This window comes from Hyla sarda (assembly GCF_029499605.1).
Source record: "Hyla sarda isolate aHylSar1 chromosome 1 unlocalized genomic scaffold, aHylSar1.hap1 SUPER_1_unloc_16, whole genome shotgun sequence".
In the NCBI taxonomy this organism is placed as follows: Eukaryota; Metazoa; Chordata; class Amphibia; order Anura; family Hylidae; genus Hyla; species Hyla sarda.
In genome coordinates, this window is record NW_026607577.1 from 335,980 (window position 1) to 357,654 (window position 21,675).

At 47.6% G+C, this 21,675-nt stretch overlaps 1 protein-coding gene and 1 pseudogene across 1 annotated transcript; one reads left to right on the top strand and one right to left on the bottom strand.

The window, feature by feature from the left end:
* LOC130298021 (zinc finger protein 84-like) overlaps positions 1-21,675 on the bottom strand; it is a 52,801-nt pseudogene that overhangs the window by 13,670 nt on the left and 17,456 nt on the right.
* LOC130298013 (gastrula zinc finger protein XlCGF66.1-like) lies at positions 6,158-15,373 on the top strand. The gene is made up of 5 exons (XM_056550896.1): positions 6,158-6,327; positions 10,247-10,394; positions 11,041-11,220; positions 14,876-15,002; positions 15,086-15,373. The coding sequence occupies exons 2-5, from the start codon at positions 10,317-10,319 to the stop codon at positions 15,178-15,180; spliced, it is 480 nt and encodes a 159-aa protein (XP_056406871.1). The 5' UTR covers positions 6,158-6,327; positions 10,247-10,316; the 3' UTR covers positions 15,181-15,373.

Genomic DNA, 21,675 nt, shown 5'->3' on the forward strand with positions numbered 1-21,675 from the left:
GTCCCAGCAGTGTCACCTCTCCAGTCATCACCAGACCCCTCCATTACTGTATAATGTCCCAGCAGTGTCACCTCTCCAGTCATCACCAGACCCCTCCATTACTGTATAATGTCCCAGCAGTGTCACCTCTCCAGTCATCACCAGACCCCTCCATTACTGTATAATGTCCCAGCAGTGTCACCTCTCCAGTCATCACCAGACCCCTCCATTACTGTATAATGTCCAGCAGTCTCACCTCTCCAGTCATCACCAGACCCCTCCATTACTGTATAATGTCCCAGCAGTGTCACCTCTCCAGTCATCACCAGACCCCTACATTACTGTATAATGTCCCAGCAGTGTCACCTCTCCAGTCATCACCAGACCCCTACATTACTGTATAATGTCCCAGCAGTGTCACCTCTCCAGTCATCACCAGACCCCTCCATTACTGTATAATGTCCCAGCAGTGTCACCTCTCCAGTCATCACCAGACCCCTCCATTACTGTATAATGTCCCAGCAGGGTCACCTCTCCAGTCATCACCAGACCCCTCCATTACTGTATAATGTCCCAGCAGTGTCACCTCTCCAGTCATCACCAGACCCCTCCATTACTGTATAATGTCCCAGCAGTGTCACCTCTCCAGTCATCACCAGACCCCTCCATTACTGTATAATGTCCCAGCAGTGTCACCTCTCCAGTCATCACCAGACCCCTCCATTACTGTATAATGTCCCAGCAGTGTCACCTCTCCAGTCATCACCAGACCCCTCCATTACTGTATAATGTCCCAGCAGTGTCACCTCTCCAGTCATCACCAGACCCCTCCATTACTGTATAATGTCCAGCAGTCTCACCTCTCCAGTCATCACCAGACCCCTCCATTACTGTATAATGTCCCAGCAGTGTCACCTCTCCAGTCATCACCAGACCCCTACATTACTGTATAATGTCCCAGCAGTGTCACCTCTCCAGTCATCACCAGACCCCTCCATTACTGTATAATGTCCCAGCAGTGTCACCTCTCCAGTCATCACCAGACCCCTACATTACTGTATAATGTCCCAGCAGTGTCACCTCTCCAGTCATCACCAGACCCCTCCATTACTGTATAATGTCCCAGCATTCCCAGCAGTGTCACCTCTCCAGTCATCACCAGACCCCTCCATTACTGTATAATGTCCCAGCAGTGTCACCTCTCCAGTCATCACCAGACCCCTCCATTACTGTATAATGTCCCAGCAGTGTCACCTCTCCAGTCATCACCAGACCCCTCCATTACTGTATAATGTCCCAGCAGTGTCACCTCTCCAGTCATCACCAGACCCCTCCATTACTGTATAATGTCCCAGCATTCCCAGCAGTGTCATCTCTCCAGTCATCACCAGACCCCTCCATTACTGTATAATATCCCAGCAGTGTCACCTCTCCAGTCATCACCAGACCCCTCCATTACTGTATAATGTCCCAGCAGTGTCACCTCTCCAGTCATCACCAGACCCCTCCATTACTGTATAATGTCCCAGCATTCCCAGCAGTGTAATCTCTACAGTCATCACCAGACCCCTCCATTACTGTATAATGTCCCAGCAGTGTCACCTCTCCAGTCATCACCAGACCCCTCCATTACTGTATAATGTCCCAGCAGTGTCACCTCTCCAGTCATCACCAGACCCCTCCATTACTGTATAATGTCCCAGCAGGGTCACCTCTCCAGTCATCACCAGACCCCTCCATTACTGTATAATATCCCAGCATTCCCAGCAGTGTCACCTCTCCAGTCTTCACCAGACCCCTCCATTACTGTATAATATCCCAGCAGTGTCACCTCTCCAGTCATCACCAGACCCCTCCATTACTGTATAATGTCCGAGCAGTGTCACCTCTCCAGTCATCACCAGACCCCTCCATTACTGTATAATGTCCCAGCAGTGTCACCTCTCCAGTCATCACCAGACCCCTCCATTACTGTATAATGTCCCAGCAGTGTCACCTCTCCAGTCATCACCAGACCCCCTCCATTACTGTATAATGTCCCAGCAGTGTCACCTCTCCAGTCATCACCAGACCCCTCCATTACTGTATAATGTCCCAGCAGGGTCACCTCTCCAGTCATCACCAGACCCCTCCATTACTGTATAATGTCCCAGCAGTGTCACCTCTCCAGTCATCACCAGACCCCCTCCATTACTGTATAATGTCCCAGCAGTGTCACCTCTCCAGTCATCACCAGACCCCTCCATTACTGTATAATGTCCCAGCAGGGTCACCTCTCCAGTCATCACCAGACCCCTCCATTACTGTATAATGTCCCAGCAGTGTCACCTCTCCAGTCATCACCAGACCCCTCCATTACTGTATAATGTCCCAGCATTCCCAGCAGTGTCACCTCTCCAGTCATCATCAGACCCCTCCATTACTGTATAATGTCCCAGCATTCCCAGCAGTGTCACCTCTCCAGTCATCACCAGACCCCTCCATTACTGTATAATGTCCCAGCAGTGTCACCTCTCCAGTCATCACCAGACCCCTCCATTATTGTATAATGTCCCAGCAGTGTCACCTCTCCAGTCATCACTAGACCCCTCCATTACTGTATAATGTCCCAGCAGTGTCACCTCTCCAGTCATCACCAGACCCCTCCATTACTGTATAATGTCCCAGCAGTGTCACCTCTCCAGTCATCACCAGACCCCTCCATTACTGTATAATGTCCCAGCAGTGTCACCTCTCCAGTCATCACCAGACCCCTCCATTACTGTATAATGTCCCAGCATTCCCAGCAGTGTCACCTCTCCAGTCATCACCAGACCCCTCCATTACTGTATAATGTCCCAGCAGTGTCACCTCTCCAGTCATCACCAGACCCCTCCATTACTGTATAATGTCCCAGCAGGGTCACCTCTCCAGTCATCACCAGACCCCTCCATTATTGTAGAATGTCCCAGCAGTGTCACCTCTCCAGTCATCACCAGACCCCTCCATTACTGTATAATGTCCCAGCAGTGTCACCTCTCCAGTCATCACCAGACCCCTCCATTACTGTATAATGTCCCAGCAGTGTCACCTCTCCAGTCATCACCAGACCCCTCCATTACTGTATAATGTCCCAGCAGGGTCACCTCTCCAGTCATCACCAGACCCCTCCATTACTGTATAATGTCCCAGCAGTGTCACCTCTCCAGTCATCACCAGACCCCTCCATTACTGTATAATGTCCCAGCAGTGTCACCTCTCCAGTCATCACCAGACCCCTCCATTACTGTATAATGTCCCAGCAGTGTCACCTCTCCAGTCATCACCAGACCCCTTCATTACTGTATAATGTCCCAGCATTCCCAGCAGTGTCACCTCTCCAGTCATCACCAGACCTCTCCATTACTGTATAATGTCCCAGCAGTGTCACCTCTCCAGTCATCACCAGACCCCTCCATTACTGTATAATGTCCCAGCAGTGTCACCTCTCCAGTCATCACCAGACCCCTCCATTACTGAATAATGTCCCAGCAGTGTCACCTCTCCAGTCATCACCAGACCCCTCCATTACTGTGTAATGTCCCAGCATTCCCAGCAGTGTCACCTCTCCAGTCATCACCAGACCCCTCCATTACTGTATAATGTCCCAGCATTCCCAGCAGTGTCACCTCTCCAGTCATCACCAGACCCCTCCATTACTGTATAATGTCCCAGCAGGGTCACCTCTCCAGTCATCACCAGACCCCTCCATTACTGTATAATGTCCCAGCAGTGTCACCTCTCCAGTCATCACCAGACCCCTCCATTACTGTATAATGTCCCAGCAGTGTCACCTCTCCAGTCATCACCAGACCCCTCCATTACTGTATAATGTCCCAGCAGTGTCACCTCTCCAGTCATCACCAGACCCCTCCATTACTGTATAATGTCCCAGCATTCCCAGCAGTGTCACCTCTCCAGTCATCACCAGACCCCTCCATTACTGTATAATGTCCCAGCAGTGTCACCTCTCCAGTCATCACCAGACCCTTCCATTACTGTATAATGTCCCAGCAGTGTCACCTCTCCAGTCATCACCAGACCCCTCCATTACTGTATAATGTCCCAGCAGTGTCACCTCTCCAGTCATCACCAGACCCTTCCATTACTGTATAATGTCCCAGCAGTGTCACCTCTCCAGTCATCACCAGACCCTTCCATTACTGTATAATGTCCAAGCAGTGTCACCTCTCCAGTCATCACCAGACCCCTCCATTACTGTATAATGTCCCAGAAGTGTCACCTCTCCAGTCATCACCAGACCCTTCCATTACTGTATAATGTCCCAGCAGTGTCACCTCTCCAGTCATCACCAGACCCCTCCATTACTGTATAATGTCCCAGCAGTGTCACCTCTCCAGTCATCACCAGACCCCTCCATTACTGTATAATGTCCCAGCAGGGTCACCTCTCCAGTCATCACCAGACCCCTCCATTACTGTATAATGTCCCAGCATTCCCAGCAGTGTCACCTCTCCAGTCATCACCAGACCCCTCCATTACTGTATAATGTCCCAGCAGTGTCACCTCTCCAGTCATCACCAGACCCCTCCATTACTGTATAATGTCCCAGCAGTGTCACCTCTCTAATCATCACCAGACCCCTCCATTACTGTATAATGTCCCAGCAGGGTCACCTCTCCAATCACCAGACCCCCCCATTACTGTATAATGTCCCAGCAGTGTCACCTCTCCAGTCATCACCAGACCCCTCCATTACTGTATAATGTCCCAGCAGGGTCACCTCTCCAGTCAGCAGCTCCATCATCTTGTTGATGAGTTCTAGGATCTTCTGTTCATCCATTTCCTCATGTATCAGGGAGTGAGGTGGGGGCCCCTGGATTGGCCTCAGGGTTCTTCCCCATCCTTCACACATAGGGGCCCGACAGCGCCCACTAGAGGACTTCTTCACTACTGTGTAATCCTGTGTATGGAGAGACACATTATTATCACTACATACATTCCCAGAATCCCTCACCTCTCCAGTCATATCCATCTGTTATTACATAGATAAGAATGAGGTCATGTGACATCACTCCCAGAATCCCTCACCTCTCCAGTCATACCCATCTGTTATTACATAGATAAGAATGAGGTCATGTGACATCACTCCCAGAATCCCTCACCTCTCCAGTCATATCCATCTGTTATTACATAGATAACAATGAGGACATGTGACATCACTCCCAGAATCCCTCACCTCTCCAGTCATATCCATCTGTTATTACATAGATAAGAATGAGGTCATGTGACACCACTCCCAGAATCCCTCACCTCTCCAGTCATATCCATCTGTTATTACATAGATAAGAATGAGGTCATGTGACATCACTCCCAGAATCCCTCACCTCTCCAGTCATATCCATCTGTTATTACATAGATAAGAATGAGGTCATGTGACATCACTCCCAGAATCCCTCACCTCCCCAGTCATATCCATCTGTTATTACATAGATAAGAATGAGGTCATGTGACATCACTCCCAGAATCCCTCAGCTCTCCAGTAAGCCGGAAGAGTATCTGTAGGGTGAGATTTATGATCCTGTCGGCCATCTTGTTCCTGTCTCTCTCCATGGTTGATGGGTCATCCAGGAGAATTCTCTTATATAGAAGATATCAGCAGAGGATCCTGGATTGGAGAAACCTGAAGGGAAGAAGAGGAGACGATGAGAAATGGCGGCTGCTAATAGAAACAACAACAGAGAAAGAGACAACTACATAGAAAGTTCTGGATCTTGTGATCTTCTTCCTTGTGTACCTGAAGGGGTTAATAGTAATGTCCCCTCCCCCAGCGCTCCTGATGTCACCACACCCGTATATACCTCCACCTGCAGACAGTACAGGAGCCGTGTCCTTACAGGACCTGCGACGATGTCACCGTCATTTGATCAGTCACATGGAGGAGGAGGAGTCACATGATCAGGGGCTGCTGCTCTAGGTTCATCTGCTCAGTGTATGCAGGACTCCGCTGTCACATGACCATTATCACAGGTCCTTCAACTACAATCTCTTCTATCCAGCACTACACAACCCCGCCCACAACTGTCACATGATCCTCCCCACAGGTCCTTTACCCACAGTCATATTTATACTGCTAAACTTTGCCCCCAAATGTACTGGTCACATGATTGTGACATCATCACAGGTCCTACACCTCCAGCATGTAGCAGATACAGAACAGGTCCTGGTGGGGCAGTCACTGCTGTTGTGTTGTGTGTGGAGATCTCTCAGAGCAGCAGCCCCTGATCATGTGACTCCTCCATGTGACTGATCACATGACGGTGACACCATCGCAGGTCCTGTAAGCACACGGCTCCTCTACAGATACAGGTATGTGTGTGCGGTCACCATCAGATCAGGATTATTGGGGATGTTATTAACCCTTAAAAGACTAGTGCAGTGACAAATAACATCCTCTATCCAAAGGATAGGGGATAAGTTATAGATTGTGGGGGTCCAACCGCTGGGATCCCCCTCGATCTCCTGTACGGGGTCACGGCAGTTTGCAGCAAGCGCGCGATCCGACCCCCACAGGAAGCAGCTGCCGAAGCTCCTCCTCCATGTATTTCTATGGGATACATGGTGGGGGCGTTTTGGCCGCCATTCCGTGCAGTGGTTGGCACGCCCCCTTCCTGTGGACTGTCGGGGCCCCGTACAAGAGATCGCAGGGGGTCCCAGCAGTCAGACCCTTGCGATCTATAACTTGTCCCCTATCCGTTGGTTATTTTTTTTACTACAGAACTCCTTTAACCCCTTAAGGACCGGGGTTTTTTCCGTTTTTGCACTTTCGTTTTTTGCTCCTTGCCTTTAAAAAATCATAACTCTTTCAATTTTGCACCTAAAAATCCATATGATGGCTTGTGAGATAAAATTGAAAAAAAAAAACGCCGTTTTGTAACTTTTGGGGGCTTCCGTTTCTACACAGTACATTTTTCAGTAAAAATGACACCTTCTCTTTATTCTGTAGGTCCATACGATTATAATGATCCCCTACTTATATAGGTGATTTTATCGCACTTCTGGAAAAAATCATAACTACATGCAGGAAAATTAATACGTTTAAAATTCTCATCTTCTGACCCCTATAACTTTTTTATTTTTCCGTGTATGGGGCGGTATGAGGACTCATTTTTTGCGCCGTGTTTTGAAGTTTTTAATGGTACCATTTTTGCATTGATAGGACTTATTGATCGCTTTTTATTCATTTTTAAATTATATAAAAAGTGACCAAAAATGTACTATTTTGGACTTTGGAATTTTTTTGCGCGTATGCCATTGACCGTGCGGTTTAATTAATGATATTTTTTTATAATTCGGACATTTCCGCACGCGGCGATACCACATATGTTTATTTTTATTTACACTGTGTTTTTTTTTTTTATGGGAAAGGGGGGGGTGATTCAAACTTTTAATAGGGGAGGGGTTAAATGATCTTTAGGGACCTATAACACTAGGGACCTATAACACTGCACACACTGATCTTTTACAGGGACCTATAACACTGCGCACACTGATCTTTTACATTGATCATTATTATCCCATAGGGACCTATAACACTGCACACACTGATCTTTTACAGGTACCTATAACACTGCACACACTGATCTTTTACATTGATCATTATTATCCCATAGGGACCTATAACACTGCACACACTGATCTTTTACATTGATCAATGGTTTCTCATAGGAAACCAGTGATCGATAATTCTGCCGCTTGACTGCTCATGCCTGGATCTCAGGCACGGAGCAGTCATTCGGTGATCGGACAGCGAGGAGGCAGGTAGGGACCCTCCGGCTGTCCTGTAAGCTGTTCGGGATGCCGCGATTTCGCCGCGGCTATCCCGAACAGCCCACTGAGCTAACCGGCACTTTTTACTTTCACTTTTAGCCGCGTGGCTCAGCTTTGAGCACACGGCTAAAGGGTTAATAGCGCGCAGCACCCCGATCAGTGCAGCGCGCTATTAGCGGCGGGTCCTGGCTTCACTATGACGCCGGGCCCGCCGTGATATGATGCAGGGTCACCGTGGGACCCCGCGTTATATCACAGTAGCGGGACCAAGGACGTACTCATACGTCCTTGGTCCTTAAGGGGTTAAGAACATGCAGTACATTTACGCCCCCTGCGTCCCATATGGGATTTAGAGCTTAGGAGCTATACGCAGCCAGGACTCACCGCTAATAATTAACCCATTAAAGGGGTACTCTGCTGCCCCAGTGGTTGTGTCACAGGGGGTTGTGTCACAGCCATGCCCCTCGTTCTGTCACGCCCTCTCAATGCAGGTCTATGGAAGGAGGCGTGTTTGTATGGTGAAGGGCTGCAGGTCACCTCCCCGCCCATCCTGTCATCTGGTTAATTTCTTCTCTGGGTATTAGCCATTTCTTCCATACAGCAATCTAAGATGGCCGCCATTAACATGTGGTCTCTCCTCAGAGGATTCTCCCTCAGCCTTCTCTGCTCGGGGCCCCTCTGTTCATTCCCCTTTACCACAAACAACGTGTTCCAGATGAAAAGGGTCTATAACGTGGGCACCTGGAGGGACAACATCCACGTCAGGATTCAAACTCCCGACATAATGTCGTCCCAACCCTGGAGACCAGATTGGCTTTCTGCCCGGATTCTGGACAATTATGTAACATTCCGGGACAATAATTCCCAGTGTGACGCGGATCCATTCACCTATGATCCCACCAACGCTTTATGTGAACTAAAGTACAAAAAGCACAGAGAAGTGTCATGTGACCATGTCAAAGAAGTCTTTACACCCCTGAGGGGAGGCACAATGGTTTGTTTGTGTCTCGTTGTTGTAATGTTTCCGCCATGTTTGCTCTGAGTGAAGGTCTTTACACCCCCTGAGGGGAGGCACAATGGTTTGTTTGTGTCTCGTTGTAATGTTTCCGCCATGTTTGCTCTGAGTGAAGATCTTTACACCCCTGAGGGGAGGCACAATGGTTTGTTTGTGTCTCGTTGTTGTAATGTTTCCGCCATGTTTGCTCTGAGTGAAGGTCTTTACACCCCTGAGGGGAGGCACAATGGTTTGTTTGTGTCTCGTTGTTGTAATGTTTCCGCCATGTTTGCTCTGAGTGAAGGTCTTTACACCCCTGAGGGGGGGCACAATGGTTTGTTTGTGTCTCGTTGTTGTAATGTTTCCGCCATGTTTGCTCTGAGTGAAGGTCTTTACACCCCTGAGGGGAGGCACAATGGTTTGTTTGTGTCTCGTTGTTGTAATGTTTCCGCCATGTTTGCTCTGAGTGAAGGTCTTTACACCCCTGAGGGGAGGCACAATGGTTTGTTTGTGTCTCGTTGTTGTAATGTTTCCGCCATGTTTGCTCTGAGTGAAGGTCTTTACACCCCTGAGGGGAGGCACAATGGTTTGTTTGTGTCTCGTTGTTGTAATGTTTCCGCCATGTTTGCTCTGAGTGAAGGTCTTTACACCCCTGAGGGGGAGGCACAATGGTTTGTTTGTGTCTCGTTGTTGTAATGTTTCCGCCATGTTTGCTCTGAGTGAAGGTCTTTACACCCCTGAGGGGAGGCACAATGGTTTGTTCGCAGTGGGATACACACAATAAAGGAATATCAGGTCTAGATGTCCTCAGTCCACTATGAGAGAAGGTGAGATGAGGTAAAGCCGCTCACAATAAGCGTATACGTATGTATATAACAGAAGGTGATGTGAGGAAATCCTTGGGATTAGTAGGAGGCAGAAGGTCTCGATCCTGTGTGGAAATATCCCAGATGGATGATCCCTTTATCAATGATTCCAGTGCGGTGTCACCAAATCTCTTATATGTGTAACTGTTTATTGTCTGGAGTCATGATATTTGGCGCCCTCCAGTGGTCAGGGTAAACACCTAGTTGGCATCAGAATAACTGACTATAGTTAAAATAGGATGGTAAGAGAAGGTGTGTGACATAGGACAGTGACCTCCTGACCTCCGACCATGACAGGTCACATCTACTGGATGATGAAGAGTCCTCAGACACTTTGTCCACCATTTCCATCTTCTCACCACTCGTGGCTTCTGGTATTACCTGGATAACATGGAGGGTGGATTCCTGTCTCCATATTCTACCCATCCCCCATGACTCCGCCCCAGACTATGATGGATCCCCTGACTAGGTTTACAGCCTCCATGATTGTGACTATAATGTCTCCTCAGATGTTTCCCCAGATTATCTCCAGGAAATGGATTTTATTTCTCCATAGAATCTGGTGCGGTTTATCATCGTCTCCTCTTCTTCCCTTCAGGTTTCTCCAATCCAGGATCCTCTGCTGATATCTTCTATATAAGAGAATTCTCCTGGATGACCCATCAACCATGGAGAGAGACAGGAACAAGATGGCCAACAGGATCATAAACCTCACCCTACAGATACTCTTCCGGCTTACTGGAGAGGTGAGGGATTCTGGGAGTGATGTCACATGACCTCATTCTTATCTATGTAATAACAGATGGATATGACTGGAGAGGTGAGGGATTCTGGGAGTGATGTCACATGACCTCATTCTTATCTATGTAATAACAGATGGATATGACTGGAGAGGTGAGGGATTCTGGGAGTGATGTCACATGACCTCATTCTTATCTATGTAATAACAGATGGATATGACTGGAGAGGTGAGGGATTCTGGGAGTGATGTCACATGACCTCATTCTTATCTATGTAATAACAGATGGATATGACTGGAGAGGTGAGGGATTCTGAGAGTGATGTCACATGACCTCATTCTTATCTATGTAATAACAGATGGATATGACTGGAGAGGTGAGGGATTCTGGGAGTGATGTCACATGACCTCATTCTTATCTATGTGATAACAGATGGATATGACTGGAGAGGTGAGGGATTCTGGGAGTGATGTCACATGACCTCATTCTTATCTATGTAATAACAGATGGATATGACTGGAGAGGTGAGGGATTCTGGGAGTGATGTCCCATTACCTCATTCTTATCCATGTAATAACAGATGGATATGACTGGAGAAGTGAGGGATTCTGGGAATGTATGTAGTGATATTAATGTGTCTCTCCATACACAGGATTACACAGTAGTGAAGAAGTCCTCTAGTGGGCGCTGTCGGGCCCCTGTGTGTGAAGGATGGGGAAGAACCCTGAGCCCAATCCCGGGGCCCCCACCTCACTCCCTGATACATGAGGAAATGGATGAACAGAAGATCCTAGAACTCATCAACAAGATGATGGAGCTGCTGACTGGAGAGGTGACCCTGCTGGGACATTATACAGTAATGGAGGGGTCTGGTGATGACTGGAGAGGTGACACTGCTGGGACATTATACAGTAATGGAGGGGTCTGGTGATGACTGGAGAGGTGACACTGCTGGGACATTATACAGTAATGGAGGGGTCTGGTGATGACTGGAGAGGTGACACTGCTGGGACATTATACAGTAATGGAGGGGTCTGGTGATGACTGGAGAGGTGACACTGCTGGGACATTATACAGTAATGGAGGGGTCTGGTGATGACTGGAGAGGTGACACTGCTGGGACATTATACAGTAATGGAGGGGTCTGGTGATGACTGGAGAGGTGACACTGCTGGGACATTATACAGTAATGGAGGGGTCTGGTGATGACTGGAGAGGTGACACTGCTGGGACATTATACAGTAATGGAGGGGTCTGGTGATGACTGGAGAGGTGACACTGCTGGGACATTATACAGTAATGGAGGGGTCTGGTGATGACTGGAGAGGTGACACTGCTGGGACATTATACAGTAATGGAGGGGTCTGGTGATGACTGGAGAGGTGACACTGCTGGGACATTATACAGTAATGGAGGAGTCTGGTGATGACTGGAGAGGTGACACTGCTGGGATATTATACAGTAATGGAGGGGTCTGGTGATGACTAGAGAGGTGACACTGCTGGGATATTATACAGTAATGGAGGGGTCTGGTGATGACTGGAGAGGTGACACTGCTGGGACATTATACAGTAATGGAGGGGTCTGGTGATGACTGGAGAGGTGACACTGCTGGGAATGCTGGGACATTATACAGTAATGGAGGGGTCTGGTGATGACTGGAGAGGTGACACTGCTGGGACATTATACAGTAATGGAGGGGTCTGGTGATGGCTGGAGAGGTGACACTGCTGGGACATTATACAGTAATGGAGGGGTCTGGTGATGACTGGAGAGGTGACACTGCTGGGACATTATACAGTAATGGAGGAGTCTGGTGATGACTGGAGAGGTGACACTGCTGGGATATTATACAGTAATGGAGGGGTCTGGTGATGACTAGAGAGGTGACACTGCTGGGATATTATACAGTAATGGAGGGGTCTGGTGATGACTGGAGAGGTGACACTGCTGGGACATTATACAGTAATGGAGGGGTCTGGTGATGACTGGAGAGGTGACACTGCTGGGAATGCTGGGACATTATACAGTAATGGAGGGGTCTGGTGATGACTGGAGAGGTGACACTGCTGGGACATTATACGGTAATGGAGGGGTCTGGTGATGACTAGAGAGGTGACCCTGCTGGGACATTATACAGTAATGGAAGAGTCTGGTTATGACTGGAGAGGTGACACTGCTGGGACATTATACAGTAATGGAGGGGTCTGGTGATGACTGGAGAGGTGACACTGCTGGGACATTATACAGTAATGGAGGGGTCTGGTGATGGCTGGAGAGGTGACACTGCTGGGACATTATACAGTAATGGAGGGGTCTGGTGATGACTGGAGAGGTGACACTGCTGGGACATTATACAGTAATGGAGGGGTCTGGTGATGACTGGAGAGGTGACACTGCTGGGAATGCTGGGACATTATACAGTAATGGAGGGGTCTGGTGATGACTGGAGAGGTGACACTGCTGGGACATTATACAGTAATGGAGGGGTCTGGTGATGACTGGAGAGGTGACACTGCTGGGACATTATACAGTAATGAAGGGGTCTGGTGATGACTGGAGAGGTGACACTGCTGGGACATTATACAGTAATGAAGGGGTCTGGTGATGACTGGAGAGGTGACACTGCTGGGACATTATACAGTAATGAAGGGGTCTGGTGATGACTGGAGAGGTGACACTGCTGGGACATTATACAGTAATGGAGGGGTCTGGTGATGACTGGAGAGGTGACACTGCTGGGACATTATACAGTAATGGAGGGGTCTGGTGATGACTGAAGAGGTGACACTGCTGGGACATTATACAGTAATGGAGGGGTCCGGTGATGACTGGAGAGGTGACACTGCTGGGAATGCTGGGACATTATACAGTAATGGAGGGGTCTGGTGATGACTGGAGAGGTGACACTGCTGGGACATTATACAGTAATGGAGGGGTCTGGTGATGACTGGAGAGGTGACACTGCTGGGACATTATACAGTAATGGAGGGGTCTGGTGATGACTGGAGAGGTGACACTGCTGGGACATTATACAGTAATGGAGGGGTCTGGTGATGACTGGAGAGGTGACACTGCTGGGACATTATACAGTAATGGAGGGGTCTGGTGATGACTGGAGAGGTGACACTGCTGGGAATACTGGGACATTATACAGTAATGGAGGGGTCTGGTGATGACTGGAGAGGTGACACTGCTGGGACATTATACAGTAATGGAGGGGTCTGGTGATGACTGGAGAGGTGACACTGCTGGGACATTATACAGTAATGGAGGGGTCTGGTGATGACTGGAGAGGTGACACTGCTGGGACATTATACAGTAATGGAGTGGTCTGGTGATGACTGGAGAGGTGACACTGCTGGGACATTATACAGTAATGGAGGGGTCTGGTGATGACTGGAGAGGTGACACTGCTGGGACATTATACAGTAATGGAGGGGTCTGGTGATGACTGGAGAGGTGACACTGCTGGGACATTATACAGTAATGGAGGGGTCTGGTGATGACTGGAGAGGTGGCACTGCTGGGACATTATACAGTAATGGAGGGGTCTGGTGATGACTGGAGAGGTGACACTGCTGGGACATTATACAGTAATGGAGGGGTCTGGTGATGACTGGAGAGGTGACACTGCTGGGACATTATACAGTAATGGAGGGGTCTGGTGGTGACTGGAGAGGTGACACTGCTGGGACATTATACAGTAATGGAGGGGTCTGGTGATGACTGGAGAGGTGACACTGCTGGGACATTATACAGTAATGGAGGGGTCTGGTGATGACTGGAGAGGTGACACTGCTGGGACATTATACAGTAATGGAGGGGTCTGGTGATGACTGGAGAGGTGACACTGCTGGGAATGCTGGGACATTATACAGTAATGGAGGGGTCTGGAGAGGTGACACTGCTGGGACATTATACAGTAATGGAGGGGTCTGGTGATGACTGGAGAGGTGACACTGCTGGGACATTATACAGTAATGGAGGGGTCTGGTGATGACTGGAGAGGTGACACTGCTGGGACATTATACAGTAATGGAGGGGTCTGGTGATGACTGGAGAGGTGACACTGCTGGGACATTATACAGTAATGGAGGGGTCTGGTGATGACTGGAGAGGTGACCCTGCTGGGACATTATACAGTAATGGAGGGGTCTGGTGATGACTGGAGAGGTGACACTGCTGGGACATTATACAGTAATGGAGGGGTCTGGTGATGACTGGAGAGGTGACACTGCTGGGACATTATACAGTAATGGAGGGGTCTGGTGATGACTGGAGAGGTGACACCGCTGGGACATTATACAGTAATGGAGGGGTCTGGTGATGACTGGAGAGGTGACACTGTTGGGAATGCTGGGACATTATACAGTAATGGAGGGGTCTGGTGATGACTGGAGAGGTGACACTGCTGGGAATGCTGGGACATTATACAGTAACACCACTGGAGGGGTCGGGGTGATGACTGTATCATTATGTGTCAGGTTCCTATAAGGTGTCGGGACGTGGCGGTCTATTTCTCCATGGAGGAGTGGGAGTATGTAGAAGGACACAAGGATCAGTACAAGGATCAGGTCATGATGGAGGATCAGCAGCCCCTCACATCACCAGGTAATAGACATGACTATATACTCACGTCCTCTCATTATTTGTATGTAAAGAATGAATTCAGTCTCTGTATGTGTTCCCTACAGTCAGATCCAGTAAGAGAACAGCACCAGAGAGGTGTCCCCGTCCTCTTCTTCCACAGGATGATCAGGTAGATGGAGATATTCCCTATGATCTGTAGAAGGGCTGTGAAGCTCTTGTGGTCAGTCCCCTCACCCTCCATGACTCCTCATCTCCTGCTCATCTATAACATCCCACGTGACTTCTCCTACTGTCTGATGACTTTTACTATATTTCTTCCATATTTTATGAGTCAGGGAGAAGATCTGAACAATATTAATGCTTCAGAGACAGATGTGAGCGGTGATGAGCAGTATAAGGAGGACATTCCTACAGGGAAAGATCTGATCTATATTAATGCTACAGACATAAAGGAAGAAGAGACAGACGTGAGCGGTGATGAGCAGTATAAGGAGGACATTCCTACAGGGAAAGATCTGATCTATATTAATGCTACAGACATAAAGGAAGAAGAAGAAGAGACAGATTTGAGCAGTGATGAGCAGAATGAGAAGGAAATTCCTACAGGGAACTGCCCAGGTGAGTAGTAAAAGTCACAGATTCTGCTCAGTCACTGACTAATAATTTTATATGGAATTTTGTTTAAAGGGGTACTCCGATGGAAATTAATTATTTTAATCTACTGGTTCTCGAAATTCATCAGTATTGTACACTACTTATATTTAAAAATCTTAATCATTCCAGTACTCATCAGCTGCTGTATGCTCCAGAGGGAGTTGTCTAGTTTTTTCCAGTCTGACCACACTGCTCTCTGCTGACACCTCTGTTCATGTCAGAAACTGGTCAGAGCAGGAGAGGTTCGCTATGAGGATTTGCTTCTGCTTTGGACAGTTCCTGACCTGGACAGAGGTGTCAGCAGAGAGCACTGTGGGGCCACAATCACATTACAGTCTTATCCAAAGTAACTTATAGAGAATCTGACCCCTTGTTCTCCACACTAAAGCCAATATACGGGGTTATAGTGGGGTAAACAGCTTTACAAAGAGGGGTCACTTACTCACATCCGTGTAGTATATGCAGAGTTCCGGCGCTGTAATCTTTAGCTGCATTGCTACGTTGCGAGAGATTGTTCTGTATTACAAACTGGAGAAATGTGAATTCCACGAAGGTCACAAACGTTTTCCACCCTAAAAGCTGCCGTCACCACAGCTCCCATCCTGGGTCACCACAACCCAGCTTTCCCGTTCATACGATGCGTCTGAGACAGAATAGGTGTCTCACCTTCCTACCCCAGAGAGACCATTTTATCCTTATAGCTTTATTACCAGGAAACTTTCCTCAGTGGCCATCATTTGTCCCTCAAGGAGTGGCCGCACTTGTCTGTGGGTACTACCGGACCTATTCTAATTCTTATGGATCACAAACACTTCATTTACCTCCCTGCAGCCAAATGTTTATCTCTAGGACAGGCTAGGTGGGCTCTCTTCTTCTTCTCCCCATTTTATTATGTGTCTCCTTTCTTCTTGGCACTAAGAACACTAAGGACGGGTTCAAATGGCTGAAAATGTGCGGAATGAACACCCAGAAAACACGGGCGACATTCCGCAGATTTGAAGGATCCGATGGTCGTCTCATTTCTGAGCGGAATCTGCAGGAAGAATAGACAAGTCTATCTGGACTTTCCGTCGTGTGCACAGTGCAGCAGAATCTTATAGAAGTCGCCTCGACAGCACATATACTAAAATCTTATGGAAATCAAGCGGACTCTGCTGCAGCTTAGTGTCCGTGTGGAATATTCCTGCAGAATTCTTGCAGAATTCTGCGGTGTGAACATAACCTAAAGCTGATGCCCTGTCTCATACCAGTCATACCTGCTGACTGTATTCTAGCCCTATATGTAGTACTGTCACCTGCCTGTTGGGGGCCCCATTCTCACCGCTCTAAGCTCTGCTCCTGTTCTGACCTCTATAACTTTTATATTTTTCCACCTACGGATCTGTATTAGGGTTTATTGTTTGCGCCATGAGCTGTAGTTTTTTGTAGGTTTTTTCTCTGGGATTAATAAATAAATAGGTCGGGCAGACGAGGTGCGGCTATCTGGCTGCCCACTTGTTCCATATGGTTTGGGAATCTCCTCTGTAAGTTCCTGATACTGCTCATTCATACAGTGTACGGGTTTATCTATTGGAGCCTATAACTTGCCTGTTGGGTCCTCTAGGATGTGGAGCGGAGCCCTCTGGGATTGGCCAGAAAACTCATTGTTCAGTATTGGATTAGAGCCGCTCCTCCTACTGAGTTTTTGTACTAAATGGGTATCAAGCTTTTCTTCTCCTCGCCCCACAACCCACAATCTAATGTTACCATGGAACGTTTTAATCAGGTCTTGGAGTAATTTCTGCTCTTCTATATATCGGACCGGTTACCCTTGGGCGGAGTTTGCCTGTAACAACGCCGTGAATTCATCCTCGAGTGTGATTCCGTTTCTGACTACAGTTTCCAACCCTCCTTATTACTCTGAATTCTCCACCAGTAAACGTTCCGGCATTAGAAAACCATCTCCAGTAACCCCAGTCCACATGGGTATTATTCCAAGGATCGCTCTAGAGGTCCATGTAGCAGAAGCTCCAGAATGACTGTAAGACAATTAATGACCCCCTCCTTGAAGATCCGGGAGAGGGTATGGTTGTCCACCCGAAACAAGATTCCCTGCACTTCTACCATAAAAATGGCTCCCCTGTATATTGGGCCCTACCACGTACTTTGACAGGTTAAAGGGAATTCCAGGAATAAAAAAACAGGCCTTTTTTTTTCTTTCAAAGACCGCGCCCTGTTTGTCTCCACTTTGGATGTGGTTTTACAACTTGTCTCCATTCACTTCAATGGAACTGAGCTGCAGAACCACACCCAACCTGGAGACAGACAGGGAGAGGTCTTTGAAAAAAAAAAAAGGCCTGTTTTTTTATTCCTGGAATGTTACCTATGAACTTAGCCTCGTGCCCTCCATACAGACTTCCAAGGTCATCCACATTTCATTCTTAACCCCTTAAGGACTGTTCCCTTTTTCACCTTAAGGACTCGGCCATTTTTTGCAATTCTGACCACTGTCACTTTAAACATTAATAACTCTGGAATGCTTTTAGTTATCATTCTGATTCCGAGATTGTTTTTTCGTTACATATTCTACTTTATGTTAGTGGTAAAATTGTGTGGTAACTTGCATCCTTCCTTGGTGAAAAATCTCAAAATTTGATGAAAAATTTGAAAATTTATCATTTTTCTAACTTTGAAGCTCTCTGCTTGTAAGGAAAATGGATATTCCAAATATTTTTGATGTCTACTTTATATTTGCATCATAAAATTGACAAGTTTTTACTTCTGGAAGACACCAGAGGCTTCAAAGTCCAGCAGCAATTTTTCACAAAATTTTGAAACTCACTTTTTTTCAGGGACCAGTTCAGAAATACCCCACAAATGACCCCATTATAAAAACTGCACCCCACAAAGTATTCAAAATGACATTCAGTAAGTGTATTAACCCTTTAGGTGTTTCACAGGAATAGCAGCAAAGTGAAGGATAAAATTCAAAATCTTAATTTTTTACACTCGCATGTTCTTGTAGACCCAATTTTTGAATTTTTGCAAGGGGTAAAAAGGAGAAAATTTTTACTTGTATTTGAAACCCAATTTCTCTCGAGTAAGCACATACCTCATATGTCTATGTAAAGTGTTCGGCGGGCGCAGTAGAGGGCTCAGAAGGGAAGGAGCGACAAATGGTTTTTGGGGGGCATGTCACCTTTAGGAAGCCCCCATGGTGCCAGAACAGCAAAAAACCCACATGGCATACCATTTTGGAAACTAGACCCCTCTCGGGGAACATAACAAGGGGTAAAGTGAACCTTAATACCCCACAGGTGATTCACGACTTTTGCATATGTAAAAAAAAAAATATATATATAAAAATTCCCTAAAATGCTTGGTTTCCTAAAAGTTTTACATTTTTAAAAAGGGTAATAGCAGAAAATACCCATTTGGCTTTTTGAAAGCAAATTTTGCTCTGGGGGCATGCCGCATTTAGGAAGCCCCTATGGTGCCAGAACAGCAAAAAAAAAAACCACATGGCATACCATTTTAGAAACTAGACCCCTCGGGTAACGTAACAAGGGGTTAAGTTAACCTTAATTCCCCACAGGTGTTTCACGACTTTTGCATATGTAAAAAAAAAAAAATGTTTTTTTACCTAAAATGCTTCTTTTCCCCAAAAATTTACATTTTTAAAAAGGGTAAAAGCAGAAAATACCCCCCAAAATTTGTAACACTATTTCTCCCGAGTACGGCGATACCCCATATGTGACCCTAAACTGTTGCCTTGAAATACGACAGGGCTCCAAAGTGAGAGCGCCATGCGCATTTGAGGCCTAAATTAGGGATTGCATAGGGGTGGATATAGGGGTATTCTACGCCAGTGATTCCCAAACAGGGGGCCTCCAGCTGTTGTAAAACTCCCAGCATGCCTGGACAGTCAGTGGCTGTCTGGTAATACTGGGAGTAGTTGTTTTGCAACAGCTGGAGGCTCCGTTTTGGAAACAGTGACGTACCAGACGTTTTTCATTTTTGTTGGGGAGGGGGGCTGTGTAGGGGTATGTGTATATGTAGTGTTTTTTTACTTTTTATTTTATTTTGTGTTAGTGTAGTGTAGTGTTTTTAGGGTACAGTCACACGGGCGGGGGTTCACAGTAGTTTCGCGCTGGCAGTTTGAGCTGCGGCAGAAAATTTGCCACAGCTCAAACTTGCAGCCGGATACTTACTGTTAACCTCTGCCCATGTGAGTGTACCCTGTACATTCACATTGGGGAGGTGGGGGAACATCCAGCTGTTGCAAAACTACAACTCCCAGCATGTACGGTCTATCAGTGCATGTTGGGAGTTGTAGTTTTGCAACAGCTGGAGGCACACTGGTTGTGAAACACCGAGTTTGGTAACAAACTCAGTGTTTTGCAACCAGTGTGCCTTCAGCTGTTGCAAAAGCTACAATCCCCAGCATGTACGGACAGCGGAAGGGCATGCTGGGTCTTGTAGTTATGCAACAGCTGGAGGCATACTACTTTGGCTGGGGATGCTGGGGATTGTAGTTATGTAACAGCTGGAGACACACTGGTTTGCTACTTAACTCAGTGTGCCTTCAGCTGTTGCAAAACTACAACTTTCAGCAGTCACCGACAGCCAACGGGCATGCTGGGAGTTGTAGTTATGCAACCAGCAGATGCACCACTACAACTCCCAGCATGCACTTTAGCTGTTTGTGCAAGCTGGGAGTTGTAGTTACACAACAGCTGAAGGTACACTTTTCCATAGAAAAAATGTGCCTCCAGCTGTTGCAAAACTATAAGTCCCAGCATGCCCATAAGGGCATGCTGGGAGTTGTGGTGGTCTGCCTCCTGCTGTTGCATAACTACACCTCCCAGCATGCCCTTTTTGCATGCTGGGAGCTGTTGCTAAGCAACAGCAGGAGGCTGTCACTTACCTTCAACTATCCAGCCGCATCAGGTCAGTTTCTCGTCGTCGCTGCTGCTCCTGGGGCCCCGATCCCAGCATTCACGCCGGGGATCGGGGTCCCCAGCTCCCGGTGTGCACGTCCCGCACCCGCTCACATCCTCCGGAAGAGGGGCGGAGCGGGTTGCGGGAGTGACACCCGCAGCAGGCGCCCTGATTGGTCGGCCGGGAAACCGGCGGACGAATCAGGGCGATCGTGAGGTGGCACCAGTGCCACCTCACCCCTGCAGGCTCTGGCTGTTCGGGGCCGTCTCTGACGGCCCCGATCAGCCAGTAATTCCGGGTCATCGGGTCACTGGAGAGCCGATTGACCCGGAATCCGCCGCAGATCGCTGGACTGAATTGTCCAGCGATCTGCGGCCATCGCCGACATGGGGGGACATAATGACCCCCTGGGCGATATGCTGGGATGCCTGCTGAACGATTTCAGCGGCGGCGGGGGGGCCGGGTATGGACAGGACGTACTCAAACATCCTGAGTCCTTAAGGACTCGGAAAAGGGGCCGTTTGAGTACGTCCTGCGTCCTTAAGGGGTTAAAGTTGTTGTTATGCAATCACTACACCTCACTACACCTTGCCGGGGTGGGATTATGAGGTCTGCAGTATCCTTGACTCCCATATGTCCAGGGGCGGCCTCCAGTATCTAATTCTCTGGAAAGGCTATGGACCAGAGGAACGGTCCTGGGTCCCAGCTACAGATGTACGCGCTCCTGCTATTCTCTGTGTCTTTCATGCTTAAAGGGGTACTCCGGTGGAAAACAAATTTTTTTTAATCAACTGGTGCCAAAAAGTTTAACAGATTTGTAAATTACTTCTATTTAAAAATCTTAATCCTTCCAGCACTTATCAGCCTCTGTATGCTACAGAGGAAGTTCTTTTCATTTTGAATTTCTTTTCTGTCTGAAACAGTGCTCTGTATACTGCTGCTATCTCTATGGGATCAGGATATATAGTAGTTATACACCTCCCCTCCAGCTCAGTCTGTATACTACTGCTGCTATCTCTATGTTATCAGGATATAAAGTAGTTATATACCTCCCCTCCAGCTTTATCTGTATACTGCTGCTGCTATCTCTATGGGATCGGGATATATAGTAATTATACAC